This window comes from Cornus florida, unplaced genomic scaffold (genome assembly GCF_030987335.1).
Source record: "Cornus florida cultivar Cherokee Brave unplaced genomic scaffold, ASM3098733v1 CherokeeBrave_3.0.0_Hap2_Chr08, whole genome shotgun sequence".
Lineage (NCBI taxonomy): Eukaryota > Viridiplantae > Streptophyta > Magnoliopsida > Cornales > Cornaceae > Cornus > Cornus florida.
This window is the reverse complement of record NW_026775578.1, coordinates 32,104,534-32,123,786: the sequence shown is the minus strand read 5'-3', so window position 1 is coordinate 32,123,786 and position 19,253 is coordinate 32,104,534. Positions and strand designations below refer to the sequence as shown.

General features: G+C 26.2%; 1 protein-coding gene across 1 annotated transcript; it reads left to right on the top strand.

The window, feature by feature from the left end:
• Nucleotides 1–674: 674 nt before the first annotated feature.
• Nucleotides 675–1,697, top strand: LOC132271152 (zinc finger A20 and AN1 domain-containing stress-associated protein 4-like). Its single transcript, XM_059772440.1, has 2 exons — nt 675–831; nt 932–1,697. Exon 2 carries the CDS (start codon nt 1,022–1,024, stop codon nt 1,508–1,510), a length of 489 nt encoding a protein of 162 aa, XP_059628423.1. The 5' UTR covers nt 675–831; nt 932–1,021; the 3' UTR covers nt 1,511–1,697.
• The last annotated feature ends 17,556 nt before the right edge of the window (nt 1,698–19,253 follow it).

The following is a 19,253-nucleotide window of genomic DNA, read 5'->3' as shown; positions in this document are numbered from 1 at the left end:
TATTTTAAATGTGATCCAGGAAGGGTTTATTTTTATTTTTTTAACTTTTTAAAAGAAGTATGGTCTCGCTAATTAAAAGTAGCGGAATGAATGAATTTTTATACATATTTATTTAGAACAATTTTTTCTCAGAAAAAAAAAAATTAATTCACACTAAATTATTTTTTCAATGAATTCATATGAATCGTATCAAACAAATATAATTGTATATTATACAGTATATGCCTATTCAAATATATGTATTTGAAATTCGAATTGATGAGAAAATGGTTTCCGAAAAGGAAATTGTATCTATCTAGAATTAGAAATGGTAAAAGCTGAATTTTTCCATGTAATTTAAGTGTCGACGCGCACACAATGTACAAAAAATATATATATATATATATATATATCACGATATCGTAGCCCGTAAGGAAGGCAAAGGGGCAGTGTCCGCCGTCAAGTTGACGTAGCTTGTACGACTTTTTTCTGTTTCTCTCCAAAAGGTCAATGGCAATTTAGTAAAAATACCCTCCTCTCCTCGAATGTTCTCAGAACCACGTAATCCCAAAACCGCTATTGTTGTTTCTTAGCCTTCCTTTTTAGCCCATCTCTCTCTTCCACCATACATAATCACTAATTTATCCCCTATATTATATTATATAATATTATATTATATTATATATATATATAACTAATAATTTGCCTTTTAACCAACCATTTATTTCAGTGGCCTTTACCTCCTCTACAACCTGTTTCTCCCCTCTCTCTCTCTCTCTCCCTCTCTCTCTCTCTCCTTCCTTTCTCTCTCTAGACATCTCCAATCTCTCCCCCACCGCTTGTTTCACCTACGTAATCTCCAGATTTCATTCTTTGATTATATTCATCGATCTAATCTATCTCTTATAGTTTTTATCGATTAATTTTTATTTATTTTTGATTTGATTTGCAGCTTTGTTGATCGAAATCGCTTGAATCGAGCGATTGAGGACGATAATTGGAGGAGATTCAAGCGAGTTTTGGGGAATTGAAGATCTAAAAGATGGCCGAGGAACAGAAGTGTCAACAACCAGCCGGTCACACGCTCTGCGCCAACAATTGTGGATTCTTCGGAAGTCCGACGACGCTCGACCTCTGTTCAAAGTGCTACAAAGACTATTGCCTCAAAGAGCAACAAGCCTCCACGGCGAAACTCGCCGTCGAGAAAACTCTCACACAGCCGTCGTTGTCGTTATCGCCCTCGCCGTCCTCCGTTTTGTTTCCTTCCCATCCGCCGGAGGTCAGCGGTGGTGGCAGGAATCTTTTCGCGGCGGAGACGTTGGCTCCGGCGGTGGCGCAGCCGAACAGGTGCGCCACGTGCCGGAAGCGGGTGGGGCTAACGGGATTCGCATGCAGGTGTGGGACCACGTACTGTGGGACCCATAGGTATCCGGAACAGCATGGATGTTCGTTTGATTACAAGGCGTTGGGGAGAGAGGAGATCAAGAAGGCTAATCCGGTTGTGATAGCCGAGAAGCTTGAGAAGATCTGATCTGATCTGATCTGGACCGTTTATCATAAAGTAAAGTAAGTTGATATATTATGATTTAGTTGTGGTGGTGATTGGTTGGGGATAGGGAAGTTTGATCTGGACCGTTGGTGGGATCATGGGATTGTTTCTAGCAGATGTAAAATGAAGATATTAAATATTTTCTTAATAAAAATTGAAATTATGGGTATGCATTGAGCTCCGTGTTCCGTTATTGTTGATAGAGTAATGGTTGACCCGTTGAGCTTTATTATGGTTTACTTTTTTTATTTCATCCCATTCACTTTATGATTAGAATAATTTTGTAAAGTTGATTTTTTTATCAGTTGACGTAATTATATTATTCTAGTCTTCTTCTTTGATGAAAAGAAAAAAAGAAAAAAAAAAAAACTCATTTAGTATTATCATTGAAATGTATTTGGATAAATTTTACTACTTTAGTTCCAAATTCTTGGCCCTTCTGGAAATTTAATTTATTTATTTTATTAATAAACATGTGAATTATTAAAAATATTAGTTAAATGGTGTATAAAATATAATAAATAAATAAATTCACGAATCTCCTTTCAATGCATATTATTCATGTGATAAAAATAAAATTAATTATAATAATTATTTTTTAATGTACCGCTTGAAAAAAATTCATAATAAGTATCAATTTTGTCATAAATATTATTTTTGTTAAGAGCAATGTGATGCAAACAAATCTTAAAAAGTATGCGATGGATTTAAAATATAATATATATTTTTGTCGTTTTATTCATATAATTATAAATAAATCATTAATTTAAAATTTAGAGCTAAATGGTTGTTGTTTTTGTTTTTAAAATTTTATAATTTTTTTTAATTAATCCCTAATATATTTTAGATAGTATTGAATAATATTCTTCTAAAAAAAAATTTAATTGCAAAATCAACTTATGTTATAACTTTCAAACTTTTTAAATTAAGACGCTATATCTCTTAATTATGTTATAACTTTCACGCTTTTTAAATTAAAACACTATATATATCTCTTATATGTGTTATAACTTTCACGCTTTTTAAATTAAGACACTATATATATCTCTTAATTATGTTATAACTTTCATGCTTTTTAAATTAAGACACCATATAGCGCATATATATATTTTTATTCATAAAATATTTATTTGTATTATTTTATTGTGGTTGTTGCATGATGAATATTACTTATTATTGAATTCATAAGGGTAGTTTTAGACTTTTAGTATATAAATTATTATTTTTTCATTCTCTTGCTATCTAATCTAATGAAACAATATTTTCTTACAAATTTTTATAAAAAAAATATTCATGCTAACTAAATACATAATAAAAACTTAATTTTCTTTTATTTTCTTCTCACTTCCCACCATCAATTTTATGGACATTGAGATAGGTTGTTCTCGTTTTTCTTCTTATTTTTATTTTGTTTTTGAAAGTTTCAAGTCAAAAATTTTGGCCACGTAAACTAAGTCAAGAAGTTTCTATGACGCGCAACCCTCTTTCTAGAGTCCTATTATTTTACCAAGTCTATACGACTACTTATGTGTCAATTTTACCAAGTCTATACGACTACTTATGTGTCAAATATAATGGGATTTATATTAAAATATAAAGTAATTAATTATTTAAAAAGTTATAGTCATTTTTTAGGTTTCATATTAATCAATCTTTGTTAGCAATTAAAGTTTCAATCACTATGTATATCAAATTGTATATGTATTATATATATAGATTACATTGGATCTTTGTAAGAACTCTTGATACTTTATACATCTCTTATATATAATTAGATTAATATACTTCAACATCTCTTACATATAATTAGATTGTGTATCTCTTTTTATATATAAAAACATTGTGTTGATATACATCAATTACTTTGATAAGCATTTGCTATAATGATCAAAGTTAATAATCTATCTAACTTCCAGAAACAAAAATATGGAAAGGACTTTATAAAAAAAAAAATTGCAAAGTATTGAAAAATTGTAAAAAAAAAATATATATTGTAATTTTTGTTGTAAATTTTGTATAAATCAAATTCTTATATTTGAGTACCATGAAACTTGGACTCCATTTGTTTCGACGTAAAATATTTTTTTTGGAAAATATTTTTATTTTTCGAGTCCATCTGGCGGGACATGTAAAATAATTTGCAGAAAATTTACAGATAAATTATTTTTGTTAAATTTTAATATTTTTTTTCTTCGTAAATATTTTAGGACAACCAAACTCTAGAAAATAAAAAAAATATTTTATACAATCATAAACTAAAAAATAAGTAAATGAGATATGAAAAATTTAAAAATAAGTAATGATATTTAAGTTGAAATTTTAGAATAACCACGTCATATTTTTAATTCGGATTATTAAAATTGTCTATCATATTATTTTTCAGTCTTCCTAACATTGTCAAATTTCTATCCATTTTAGCAAGTAAAATGGACTTTTCACATGAATTAGACTAGACCCGCCAATAATTTTTCATATTATTTTGAAGATATAAGCATAAAGCACACTACCTCTCTCCATCCATTCATTCATCTGTCCATTTTTTTTTATTCTTTTTATTATTTTATTATTTTTTATTTTTAAAAAATAGAAATTTAGCAAGCTTTCGATAATTTTTTTGGACCGACAAGCTTTTCTGTAGTTGAGAGAGTATTCATTATGCAAATTTTTCGTAGTTTAGGAGGATTACGGGAATTGATTTATACGGGCAATTCGGTATTTTCACAATGCAATTGACTAGCACTGACTGCCATCAGTATTTTCACAATGCAATTGACTACCACTTAGGCACTTACCGCTATCCAGTCTGGCTGACTTTATTTGTAAACATATATTTTTTTTTTTTACTTGTAAATATTTATTATTATTATTATTATTATTGTCATTGACAAAAAAAAAAAAAAAAAATCACACTCGCCACCCACCTTGTTTAGAGGACAAATATACCCTCCCTCACTAGTAATGCAAGTAATCATCCCAAATCTCAGTAATCATCCCAAATCTAAAACCTTTCTATTGGATTTAAATTAAAAATGAAATTTATATTGTTAAAAATTAATGCATATTAAAATGAATTTGAAGCGCTTTTAAGTAACAGAATTTATCTTTTAAAAATCCCATTAAAAATAATCAGAGTTTATGGGATTTGAGAATTACGGAGTATTTAAGAAACTACCACCACTCCCATCACATTATTATTTCATAAGAATAGAGTCTGATAAGCCATTTCACATATTTTATTTAATTTTTCTCAAACAATTTCATTAACATCCCTGCCCCATCCCTGCCCCATCCCTCCTAACATAAATATATATACTTTTCCTAGTCCTAAGGCATTTACAATAAACAAGACCGTTAAACACAAGGACAGTACAAAAGTAATAAAAGGCAAGTCATAAAAAGATAAACAAAACCTGAAACACAAAGAAGAAAAATAACAGGCACTAAATTTGTTGCAAAGAACAATGGAAGTCACCACATGAGATGAGTACTAATGGGAGTGACACAAAAGTCAGGTCATCATCAAGACATCTGCTTCAAAGTTTCATTCACACGACGCCTCTGACTAGTGAAAAACCACCCAAATCCTGCATAAGGCGGGAACCACAAAAACCTACAAAGATCTGAGATTTAGTCGGGGATAACAAAAAACCAACATAAATCTGAGATCTAGTCGGGGATAACAACAAAATCGACATAGAACTGAGATCTAATCGGAAAAGAACACAGATCCACCCGTCTGGCCAAAAACAAACCAAACTGAAACAGACCTAGCAAAACAAAAGCAAAACAACGTGAAAAACCCGAGCGCATTTACGATTACAAGGCGAGTTTATTTAGCCTGTGGGAGGCAAGAAATATCATCTCCTCACTCCCATGGAAGAGAGCAGAGAGAAAAGAGAGAAGATGAAGTGGGAGGCGGCTGGATCGGTGAAGGTTTCTAGAGAGACGAAAGAGGAGTGAAGATTCGGGTAACTGTTCTCCATACCTCCTAACATATTTACAAGTCTTAGTTGTGGAGTAATATCTCTTGAGCATTGATGAGCGTGAAATTTTTTTTCCCACCAAACATGATCACAGTTGGATATGATCTAAGTGTTATTAACTACCAAAAGAACCTAAAAATTATATATAATAATCATCATATTTGATGCAAATAAATTTCTTGTTTATTGATAAACAAGAGATTATTTATGTTTCGTCATATCTGTTCCATAATCTCATTTTGCCACTAATGAGCACAACTCCTGGTTCTTCCTTCCTTTCATTATTACTAGTTTTTCCTTACTTTCATTATTAATCTTATTTCTTCTTATCATTAATAGCATCCATGGTAACATTTTCATTTCTCATTTATGCTATACAAATGTATTATTATTATTAATTTATTTTAATTAAATTTTTTTAAAAAACCTAACACCCTACGCCATATAAAATGGTCAACCTAACCGTATTAATATGCTTTTTCTGACCGTGTTAAACATGAGAAGTGATATTCAGTCTTTCAATCATTACTCCTTATTTAAACATAAGAGGGGACCTTTAGAAGGATATGCAACAAACACGACAGGAAGCTTTAGTGATTTAAAACTTACATAATAAAAAACCCCAATTATGAGAATCACAGTTATTATTATTATTTTTTGGATGAGGTCCTTTGAGAGTAAAAGAATTAGTAGGTTTTAGATTGGGCTAGCTGATTATTGAGTTTTGATCTCACGGCTCTTCAAGAGGTAATGGTTTTTGTTCCTGTTTTTTGTGCATGTTCTCGGGACGGAGCCGGGATTTTAGTTGAAGCCGGCAGAGTGTTCAAGAAAAAAAGAGATAATTTAAAGGAGTAAAAGAAAAAAAAAAATTAAGAAAAAGGAAAAAAAGGTAAGAAAAAATGACAAATTAAAAAAGAAAAAAAATTAGTATTTAATTTAACGAGGAAAATTTAACTTTTTTTTAAAGGAATTTAAAGAGTAAATGAGGAAAAAACTAAAAAAGTTGAGAGATAATTTTAAAAATTAATAATTTCAGAGGATCATTATATAAAAAAATTCATCTACAATCAATGCGTAACAAGAATTTCTGATTAATTAAATCATCTTGGAATTTATAAATGCATTTAACCAAAGAAAGAATTTCCTTTTTGATGGTTGAATAATTTAATTGTGCATTTTTCCAAGTTCCTGAAGTGAAGCGAACAAGCTCCTCTGTTCCTGTGTTTGGATTTTTCTGTTTAAGAATACCACCGTATCCAATATTGGAGGCATCTGTTTACACAATTTTGAACCATGAAGAATTGGCTAGAGCTAAGCAAGGAATTTGTTTGGCTCTGAGTTTAATCTTCTGGACTGCCTTGGTGTGTTCCAAAGTCCATGGGGAAGGAGATTTCCTTAACCTGGTGTACAAAATTGCTGTGTCCTGTGCAAGATCTCTGTAGTGATTTCGAATATAATTCTAGCTACCCAGAAATCTTTGAAGCTGAGTTTTATCCTTAATTTCATCTGGAAATTTAGAAGCAAACTCAATACTGCGATTAATAGGTCTAATTTTCCCATCACAAATTTCATGTCCAAGAAATCTGAGCTTAGTTAAAAACAGTTTTAGTTTAGGAGCAGAAACCACTAAACCACTACGGTAAATGACATCTTTGAAAATTTTCAAGTGTTTATAATGTTGATCTATGGATTTTGAAAATATGAGAATATCATCAATATAAACAATAGAAAATTCAGTAAAAGGATTAAATATGTCATTTAAAATATGTTGAAATTCTGAAGGGGCATTTTTTAATCCAAATGGCATCACTGTCCATTCATACTATCCAAAAGGTACACAAAAAGCTGTTTTGTACCTGTCTTCTTCTGCAATCTGTACCTGGTAATATCCAGATTTAAGATCAAATTTAGAAAAGATTACAGCAGATTGTAACCTATCTAAAAGATCTTTGATGTTGGGAATTGGATACCGGATCCAACTCAAAGCAAGATTGAGTGGCCGATAATCAATAACCAATCGAGGAATTCCTCGTTCTTTTTCAGCATTTTTATTAACATAAAAAGCTCTGCAACTCCAGGGGGAGTAGCTAGTAGTGACAAGCTTCTTAGCCATTAAAGAGCTGATTTCAGTTTTACATAATTCCAAGTAGTCAGCTTTCATGTGGCTGGGACTAGCTTTAGAAGGAATCATGCGATCGGTAAATCCCTTTTCATAGGGTAAAGAAACAATATGCTTCTTTCTGGCCCAAAAAGCATTAGGAATTTCACTACAGATTTCCTTTAGAAAGTTTTGTCGTAGTGACTCAATTTTCCGTTGCTCAGTGGGTTGTACCAATCTTTGATTAATTGCTAAGGAGGATACCTCCTTTTGCAAATAATGCAGTTGTTTTTCCTTAAAGATAATGTTATCTTTAAGAGCATTGATATGCTTGTTTACTGGTGGGGTCAAGAACTGGAAAGTAATTGACTGGCCATGTAAATTAGAGCATATTCCATGAGAATCAATTTTCCCAATTGGCATAATCAAAGCTAAAAAGGGGGTGCCCAAAATAACTTGTTGTGCCATATTCCTGATGAGTAAGAAAGTAGATGGTAAACAAACTCCTTCTTTACAAATGAAAACATGATTAAGTTTATACTTAATCTGCATCTTACCTCCACTTGCACTGGTAAGACCTTGAGTGGTTTTCTCAAAGTATTGAGTAGGAACCAATCCTTCCTGTATGCAGTTCATGTCTGCACCACTATCAACTAAGGCAATTGCATTAGTGATTGTGTACTCCTGATTAATTACCAAATTGATAGATATATACCATTTTTGGTAAGTAACTTGATTCAAGAGTTGGAGATAATTAGTACCTTTTGATTAAGGGACTTCATCATTGGATGATGAAGATGGAATTGCAGATTTTGCTTTTAAAAGAGTAATTTCCAAATCCATCTTAGTCTGACAAGACTTTAATTGACGAATTTCTTCTTTTAAAAGATTAATCTCCATTCTGAGATCAGGGAGATTAGCAGGACGAGAATTTTGTCCTTGGTGTTCTAATCTGCTTAGAACTTCTTTCATGCTGTAATGATTTTCTGCTCTCAGAAAATCTGGATTATCCGTATCCTCATTAGATCGTGCCAGAGCAGAACCTATTTCAAAGACTTTCATCTTGATTTGAGGATCCTGGATATGATCTATAAGATCCAATAAGGATTGTTGAGTCGAAGTCAAAACATTTAAGCTTATACATTTAAAATATAAAAAATCTATTTTATATAGTGTGTGGGGCCACGCCAAGGGGCAAGTGCCCCCTTGGGTATATAGTGGCTCCGCCCCTACACGATGTTCTCTGCTTTTGAAAGGACGTGTGCAGTCTTGTTATGTTGCTGCGCTGCTAGGTTTGTGTCCTATTTGGCATGTTTGTTTATGGATTTTAGGTGAAAAAATAAAAGAAGGTTTTTGGATTTTAAATTTATCCCATATAAGAGATAGTTGTGATTAGGGTTGGCAAAATATCCGCTCGTATTTTTTTTTTTTTTAAATAAAAAATAAAAATATCCGTCCGTTTTCACTTTGTTTATAACAGTTTTGAGGGTATTTAAATGGTTTTGGAGCGGTGCTCGGTTAGAATAAAAATTCTGTATAGTTACGGACGAAGATGGAAAAGTTGTACATTCACCCCTCTCTATCCCATTTATAGTGATAAATTATAATTTTTCCTTATATTTTATTTTTATATTCAATAATATTAGTTATATATTAAACAAATTTTAGTTCATTCTACTTTAATTACTAAATAACATTTTGTATTATTCTTATTCGAATAATATTAAGTCTTAAGTTCGTATTGTTTATTTCATTTGTTAGATTCGTGATACAAATATAAAAGTACTATACTAAATCCGTTAGACGTACATTGCCTGGTTTTGGAGAAAGATAGGATATCTATGCTAAATGGGAATGGTATGTAGTTGGTGTCCCCATCCCAACTTGCCTCCATTTTGAAACTCAGACACAATAAATGTGTATCACGTTCTGCTTATCATTTTTTCAATAAGAGATCTTTAGCATTAACTATCCTTGATTTTATAGTCTTATCTCTCCAGATGAGGTTGGGCAACACAGGTGAAACATGAGGGCTGAGTCGTCTGCGCTTGACATGTATGAAAGTGTTCTATAATTGTGGACAGGAGGATTCTTGAAGGTGGTAGGAATTTTTAGTGTAGAAAAGATTTTAGAGAAGGGTTGAAATTTTTGTAATTATTTAGAATATTTTAAAAGAGAAATCTAGATAGTGAATGATAACCATCAATTTTAATGTATTCTAGCCGTTTACTAAAGATATATATATATATATCTATATTATTATTAAATGGGTAAAGTGTTTCAGTATTTCAGTATTTATTTATTTATATAAAAAAATATTTATTAATTGATATAAAAATAATTTTTGTAAAAATAGCTTTTATAAAATTCTAAAAATTACCTAATAAAAATCAATCACATTCTATATACAACTCTTATTTTTAGTTATTTTTTTATGGATAATTATAGTTTTTATAAAATTCTAAAAATTACCTAATAAAATCAATCACATCCTATATAAAACTCTTATTTTTAGTTATTTTTATGAATAATTATCATAATATAACCGGCCCGGCCCAATTATGATTATGTCATTATCAGAAAAGGACACATGTCATCATCCTATTCATCCAAGAAGCCTATAAATAGAGGATTCGAGGAAGGAGAAGGTGTACAGAAATTGAGAATTCTAGAAATTCAGAATTTCAGAGTAAAATATAGAAACTGCCAAAAAGTTTCAGTATTTATTTATTTATTTATATAAAAAAAATATTTATTAATTGATATAAGAAGAGTTGAATTGCAGAGTTGTGTAAAGAGTTTCAGTATTTATTTATTTATATAAAAATATTTATTAAATGATATGAAAAGACTTTTTACAAAAAAAAATAATAAAAAAAACTATAAAACACTAAAATGTACATAATAAAATTTAAATTAACATATTAGTGTTTTAAAAGAAAATACTATTAATATAAAAAATATTTATTACTTGATATATAAAATAAAATAATTTTTATAAAACTCTACCACAAATTAGCTTTTATTATGATTATCTTAATAAAATTAAATCTAATTAGACAAGTATATATTTAAAGAAAATAAAATAATTTATACAAAACTCTATTACAAATTACCTATGTTATTATCAATAAAACTCTATTAACAAAGATATATTTAAAGAGTTTCTATAAAACTCTAACACAAATTAACTATTTATCAATTTATTATGAGTTTTTTTTAATAAAAGAAAATCTAATTAGACAAGTATTATTAATATAAAAAATTATTTATTAACTGATACAAAAAGAGGTTTTAAAAGAGTTTTTAAAAAACTTTAACACAAAATACTCATTTATCTATTTATTATGAGTTTTTTTTAATAAAAGTAAATCTAATTAGACAAGCATTATTAAAATAAAAATATTTATTAATTGATATAAAAAAAAGTTTTTTAAAGAGTTTATATTAAACTCTAACACAAATTACCTATTTATTTATTTATTATAAGTTTTTTAATAAAAGAAAATCTAATTTACCTAATAAAATCAATCACATTTTATATAAAACTCTTATTTTTAGTTATTTTTTAAGGATAATTATAGTTTCATATAAAACTCTAAAAATCACCTAATAAAATCAATCACATTCTATATAAAACTCTTATTTTTAGTTATTTGTTATGGATAATTATCACAATATAGCCGGTCCGACCCAATTATGATTATGTCATTATCAAAAAAAGACACATGTCATTATCCTATTCATCCAAGAAGTTTATAAATAGAGGTATAGAGGAAGGAGGAAAGAGTACAGAAATTGAGAATTCTAAAAATCTAGAATTTTAGAGTAAAATACCAGTATTTATTTATTTATATAAAAAATATATTTATTAATTGATATAAAAAGAGTTGAATTCTAGAGTAAAATACAAAAACTCGGTCAAAGAGTTTCAGTATTTATTTATTTATATAAAAAAATATTTTTAATTGATATAAAAAGACTTTTTATCTATTCTATTATTAGATGTGTAAAGAGTTTCAGTATTTATTTATTTATTTATATAAAAAAATATTTATTAAATGATATGATAAAACACTAAAATCTATATAATAAAATTTAAATTAACCTATTTATTTATTTATTATTATCAATTTTTTAATAAAAGAAAATCTAATTAGACAAGTATATATTCAAAGAAAATAAAAAAATTTCTATAAAACTCTATTACAAATTACCTATTTTATTTTCAATAAAACTCAATCAACAGAGTTTTTATAAAACTCTAATACAAATTACCTATTTATCTATTTAATATGAGTTTTTTAATAAAAGGAAACCTAATTAGACAAGTATTAATAGTATAAAAAATTAACTGACACAAAAAGAGGTTTTAAAAGAGTTTTTGAAAAACTCTAACACAAATTACCTATTTATCTATTTATTTTGAATTTTTTAAATAAAACTAAATCTAATTAGACAAGATTTATTAAAATAAAAAATATTTATTAATTGATATAAAAAGAGTTTTTAAAAGAATTTATATTAAACGTTAATACAAATTACCTATTTATTTATTATAAGTTTTTTAATAAAATAAAATCTAATTGGACAACAATTACTAATATAAAAAATATTTTAATTGATATAAAAAATAAAATAATTTTTCTAATACTCTACCATAAATTACCTTTTATTATCATTTTTTTTTAATAAAAGCTAATCTAATTAGATAGGAATTATTAAAAAATAAAAATATTTATTAATTCATATAAAAAGAGTTTAAAAATATTTTCTATAACACTCTAACAGGTATTACATTTTACAATTTAAAAAAAAAATAAAATCTAATTTTTAGAGTAAAATACAGAAACTCTACCAAAGTATTTTCGTATTTATTTATTTATATAAAAAATATTTATTAATTGATATAAAAAAAGTTTTATCTATACTACTATTAAATGTGCAAAGAGTTTCAGTATTTAAGTATCTATTTATATAAAAATATATTTATTAATTGATAAGAAAAGTGTTTTTATAACAAAAAAAATAATAAAAAAAAACTCTATCAAACCCTAAAATCTATCTAATAAAATTTAAATGAACCTATTTATCTATTTATTATTATGAATTTTTTAATAAAAGAAAATCGAATTAGACAAGAATAATTAATAATTTTTTTTTATTAACTGATATATAAAACAAAATAATTTTTCTTAAACTCTATCACAAATTAACTTTTATTAAGAGTTTCTTAGTAAAATTAAATTTAATTAGACAAGGATATATTTAAAGAAAATAAAATATTAAATATGCAAAGAGTTTCAGTATTTCAGTATTTATTTATTTATATAAAAATATTTATTAATTGATATGAAACGAGATTTTATATATAAAAAAATAATAATAATAATAAAAAAATCTATAAAACTCTAAAATCTACTGAATAAAATTGAAATTAACCTTTTTATCTATTTATTATTATGAATTTTGTAATAAAAGTAAATCTAAAATTTCAGTATTTATTTATTTATTTAAAAAATATTTATTAAATTTGGAAAGAGTTTCAGTATTTTATTATTTATTTATTTATATAAAAAATATTTATTAATTGATATGAAAAGATTTTTTATAAAAAAAAAAACTCTATAAAACTCTAAAATCTACCTAATAAATTCAAATTAACCTATTTATTATTATTAATTTTTTAATAAAAGAAAATCTAATTTTCAGAGTAAAATACAGAAGTTCTGGCAGGGTATTTCAGTATTTATTTATTTATATAAAAAAATATTTATTAATTGATATATAAAAAAGTTTTTATTTATATTATTATTATATGTGTAAAGAGTTTCAGTATTTAAATATCTATTTATATATATAAAAAAATATTTACTAATTGATATGTAAAGAGTTTTTATAAAAAAAAAGTCTATCAAACTCTAAAATCTGTTGAATAAAATTTAAGTTAACCTATTTATCTATTTATTATTATGAATTTTTTAATAAAATAAAATCTAATTAGAGAAGAATTATTAATATAAAAAATATTTATTAATTGATGTATAAAATAAAATAATTTTTCTAAAACTCTACCACAAATTAATTTTTATTATGAGTTTCTTAATAAAATTAAATCTAATTAGACTTGGATATATTTAAAGAAAATAAAATAATTTTTATAAACTCTATCACAAATCACATATTTTATTTTCAATAAAACTCTATTATAGTAGACAAAGATATAATATTTAAAGAGTTTCTATAAAATTTTAACACAAATTTCCTTTTTATATATTTATTAAGAGTTTTTTAGTAAAAGGAAATATAATTAGACAAGTATTATTAATATAAAAAATTATTTATTAATTGATCTAAAAAGTGGTTTTAAAAGAGTTGATATAAAATTCTAACACATATTACCTATTTATCTATTTATTATGAGTTTTTAATAAACGAAAATCTAATTAGACAAGCATTATTAAGATAAAATATTATTTATTAATTAATATAAAAAGGGGTTTGGAAAGAGTTTTTTTAAAACTCTAACACAAATTACTTATTTATCTATTTATTATGAGTATTTTAATAAAAGGAAATCTAATTAGAGAATAATTATGAATATAAAAAATTATTTATTAATTAATATAAAAAGTGTTTTTTAAAGAGTTTCTATTAAACTGCAACACAAATTACTGATTTATCTATTTATTATAAATAGATTTCCAAAAAACAAAATAATTTGTATAAAACTATACCTCAAATTATCTATTTTATTTTCTTTAAAACTCTATCATATATAACTTGTTTTTATCTATTTATTATAAGTTTTTTAATGAAGGAAATCTGTTTAAAGAACGATATATTTAAAGAAAATAAAATATTTTTTTAAAAGAATTTATATAAAACTCTAATACAAATTACCTATTTATGTATTTATTATGAGTTTTTTTTAATAAAATATAATATAACTAGACAAGAATTATTAATATAAAAATATTTAATAATTGACATAAAAAATAAAATAATTTTTCTAAACCTCTACCACAAATTATTTTTTATTATGAGTTTTTTAATTAAAAAAATCTAATTAGAAAAAGGATATATATATTTAAAGAAAATAAATAATTTATATAAGATTCTATCACAAATTACCTATTTTATTTGAAATGAAACTCTATTACATTAGAGAAGGATATATTTAAAGAGTTTTTATAAAACTATAACACAAATTACCAAAACTTTAGCACAAATTAATTATTTTATTTTCTTTGAAACTCTATCACATATAACCTATATTTATTTATTTATTATGAGTTTTCTAATAAAAGAAAATGTAATTAAATAAGGATGTATTTAAAGAAAATAAAACAATTTCTATAACTCTATCACATTAGAGAATGATATATTTAAAGATAATATATAATAATATAATAATACATATAAATAAAATATAAGTGTTAAAGAATTTGAATATTTCAGTATTTATTTTTTAATATAAAAAAGATTTATTAATTAATATAAAAGAGAACTCTATCACATATAAGTATATAACCTTGTATTTATCTATTTATTATGAGTTTTTTAATAAAAGAAAATCTAATTTTACAAAGATATATTTAAATAAATTAAAATAATTTCTATAAAACTCTACCACAAATTACCTATTTAAAGAAAATAAAATATAACCTAGGGTCTTCCAAAAACCACAAACTCCATATAATAAATTTTTATATCAATTTCAATCTAATGTATGATTAGTGTAATTGAATTTCTATTTTAAAATTTAATTAAAAATTAATATAATTGAATTTCTATTGTAAATTAAAAACTATACTAAATTTCAAATTACCTAATAAAATTCAAATTACAAATTACCTAAAAGAATTTGTTACTTTGCAAAACTCAAATATTTCACTATTAAAATAAAAAATTATTAATTAATAAAAAATAAAATATATATATTTTAGTATTAATATAAAAATGTAAAAGAATTTATTAATTTACGAAAGCTAAACTGTATCACCAATTTCAAAATATTTCAGTATTTATTTATTAATATAAAATAAATATTTATTAATCAATATAAAAAGAGTTGCAAAAAATTGTAATTTATTTGTAACGTTTATTGTTACAAGCTTTAAATCAACAATTTGGAAAAAAAAAAATGAAAACAAAAGTTTTATAATTTACAAAACATTCATCACGTACATGGCACGTGCTTTTACCTAGTGTATATATATAAGGGATATGAGCTCCTATTTGTACCTAATAACCTAGTATATATATAAGGGATATGAGCTCCTATTTGTACCTAATAAGTCTAGAGTGAGTGTAGAAATAAGGAGAGGGTGTGAGTGACTGGATGGGAGAGTTAGCTGCAAGATGGTTATGTGCTACTCTAAATAAAATATATAGAATTAATGCAATTGAGAATAAAAAATGAATCGAAATACACTTGAAAATACCATTTAAGTATAACTTTTTGTTAAGCTATGTTTCAAACTTCAACTTCTGTATGGAGACAAGATGAATGTAAACATGTCTGGCATTTTATTCTAAATTGAATGAAATTATTAAAAAGTTAAAAATATTATTTAACTTATAAGGTGAATAATGAAAAAAAGAATTTATGTCGTACATTTGTCAAATTTTAAAAATACTCCTTTGAAGTTAACAGAAAAGTTTTCAAAATTTAATGAATATATATTCGAAATATATTTAGACCAAAAAGAACAAGTCAAAAAGTTGACATTATCAAAAACACTGTCTTCGTTGACATTATAAAAAACATTACATGAGAACCAATTGAATTAGTGTTTTTTTTTTTTGAGAACCAATTGTTTGTTTGTTTGTTTTTTTTTTTCGTCTAAGAACTTCAATTTACCAATTTTTGAATTGAAATAAGTTGCAAATGTCTAGATAGTTCGGTAGATTAATACTTTTGGTGAATTTTATAATGCCAAACTTCGATTATCTATATTTACTAATTTAAATATAAATTGTACCAGATTTCGATTCTATCACAAATAGGTGTTGCATAATCCATAATCCAATTTGAATTACATAACACTCAAACATAGAAAATAGATAAGAAACAAGAAAAGAAAGCTACTTTTGACCAAGAACAATGTCAGCTTTAACATTCCAAATTTCATTTTTTTTTTTTTTCATTAAACAAGAAGCATTGTAGTTCTCATTGATAAACAAATCAATTGAATAAACAAAAGCTGAATTATCTTTCAAATCAAATAATATATGAAAGATTTGCACTCACAACGCATGGTTGGGGAAAATCTTATATGGAAGGAAGAAACGACGTAAAGGACTCCACAATATTATACTTTAGTGAAAAGGTTAAAAGTGATACCACCAAAATGAGAGCAAAATTCGAAAGAAGGCAAAAAAATGAGAGCAAAATTAGACCACCAAAATAAAATTGCCAAATGCGACAAAATAATTGACTTCCCCAGCTCAGTATGATATATGTCTTGCTAAATTTAAGTAAAGATTTATTAGTCCTAAAATTCACAACTTTCAACTTGTATCATTTTGGATTATTTTCTATCAAAATTTGAACACTCTGAATTTCGCCCTGCATGACGTTTGCTTGAGGTTTTAGAATTTTTTACACTTGTGTTGGAGGAGTTTAGAAGGATGTAGGAATTTGTGGATTATATGGAGGATGTTTTATAGAGTCTTCCATATTTGCATTGAGGATGTTTTGAGAAGGTTATAAGAATTTGTAGGGTATAGAAATAGATAACTAAGGAAGAGTAATTTTTTTATTTTTTATTTTTTATAAATATATAAAATAATTTAGAGGAGAAATCTGGAAGATAAATCATAGCCATTGTATGGGAAAGAAATACCTATATAAAGAGTAGAAGCCTCATTTGTAACCAACAACCTTTAGAGGTTTAAAAGAAATGAAAGAAAAACCCCGGCTTATTTGTGTACCAATTTCATTCATCAAATAAATAATTTCTTTTGCCAGTTGCTATTTCTTAGAGAAAATAATAAAATAAATAATTTCTTTTGCTAGCGGCTATTTATTAGGGAAAAGAATAAATAGACGGTATCCTTAGAATGCTTGTTCATTGAAGTATTGGTTTAATTTATGAATGGAAAATGAGTTGTATTGCTTTATATCGATTATTCTATTTAAATTTTATAAAATCATACCTCAATCCCCTTACTCTATTCAAATTTTATAAACTAGAATTTGTGCAAAGAAAAGAAAAGAAAAAAAATCATATATATATATATATATATATATATGTATTATTTTAAGGAGAAATTATCAATCATGAACTTTTCCCTTTTAAAGTTCTATAGATATAGAAAGAAACCAAATAAAACTCCCCAAACCCTAATTAGAAATTATTAATTTGGTTTATATACCTTGAACGTTTACACGGATAATATGGACAATACTTGCATATTTACCCGTTAGTAAAAAGTTCATACATACTCGGGTGTCCCTACAATATAAAATAATAAAAATGAAAAGATTTAAGAGGTTATCCAGATTAAATACAATATGAACCAAATGTTGCTTTCTTTTCTCCTCTTTCTTACATTACTCTTTTTGTCCCGGGAGTGAATGAACAGTGGGGCCGGGATCTTGTTGAGAAAAAACATTTTAAGCTAAAATTTTAAATAAGATAATATTACAATATACAAACAAAGTTTTGGATGATGAATAAAAATAAAAACTATAAATGTAATGATACATACACAGATATTTGTTTTCCGCCAAAAGAAAAAGAAGACAAGAAATAAACAATAACAATTTATCCTGCAATCAACAAATCATCTATCCCTGCAATCAAGAAATCATATATCAAACTATGTGAAAGAGATTTTATGTAATTGAGTGTATTTTAGATAAAAAAAAACAATTGATAAGTATATATAAGGATTACACATTAACGATGTGGTCGATGCATTGAGTAGGAAATCACGGGGACTCTTGCTAACATTTCCATTCATAGATGGAAGATGTTAGAATAACTTGCTGATATTGGTTTACGATTATGTGAGGGTATTTCACCGGCTATTTTGTTTAGCCTAGTGGCTCAACCAGCTCTTATTAGTAGGGTTATTGAGGCACAAGAGGAGGATGAAGAGATGAAGTCCATCCGTACACAAATTTCTAAAATGGCTCCAATAGTGCTTTCTTCCTATCAAAACGAAGCCCTCATTATGCTCGTCAACTTTGCCTTCTATGGCAAGATCAAATTCTCAATGGTTTAGGAGAAATCTAAGCTTTTATGGGATTGAACCTCTAGAATCCAAAGCAAATGGAAGCAAAGGGGGAAACTGAGCAAAGGTGCTGTAGAGATGGAAAAGAGGGAACTTTTGTCTTCAAGGTGAAAGACCAAAAGCTCAAAGGAAGGGGCTTGAAAAGAAGAAATGGAGGCTAGGGTTTCAAGGGTATTTATTCGAGTACCCTTTGACGTCGCGAAGAGTGTTTTAATGAGTAAAGAATGAATCTTTGAATAACCTATATATATCTCTATTTGTATATGATTTATTTAGACTTCAATATACAACCAAAAGGAAAGCTAATGAAAATTCTTGTATGAAAACTTCAGTAGTTTGAGAAAGAGAGGGAGAGAGTTAGTTAAATTAGTATTTGATTTGCATTCTTTTGGGTTGA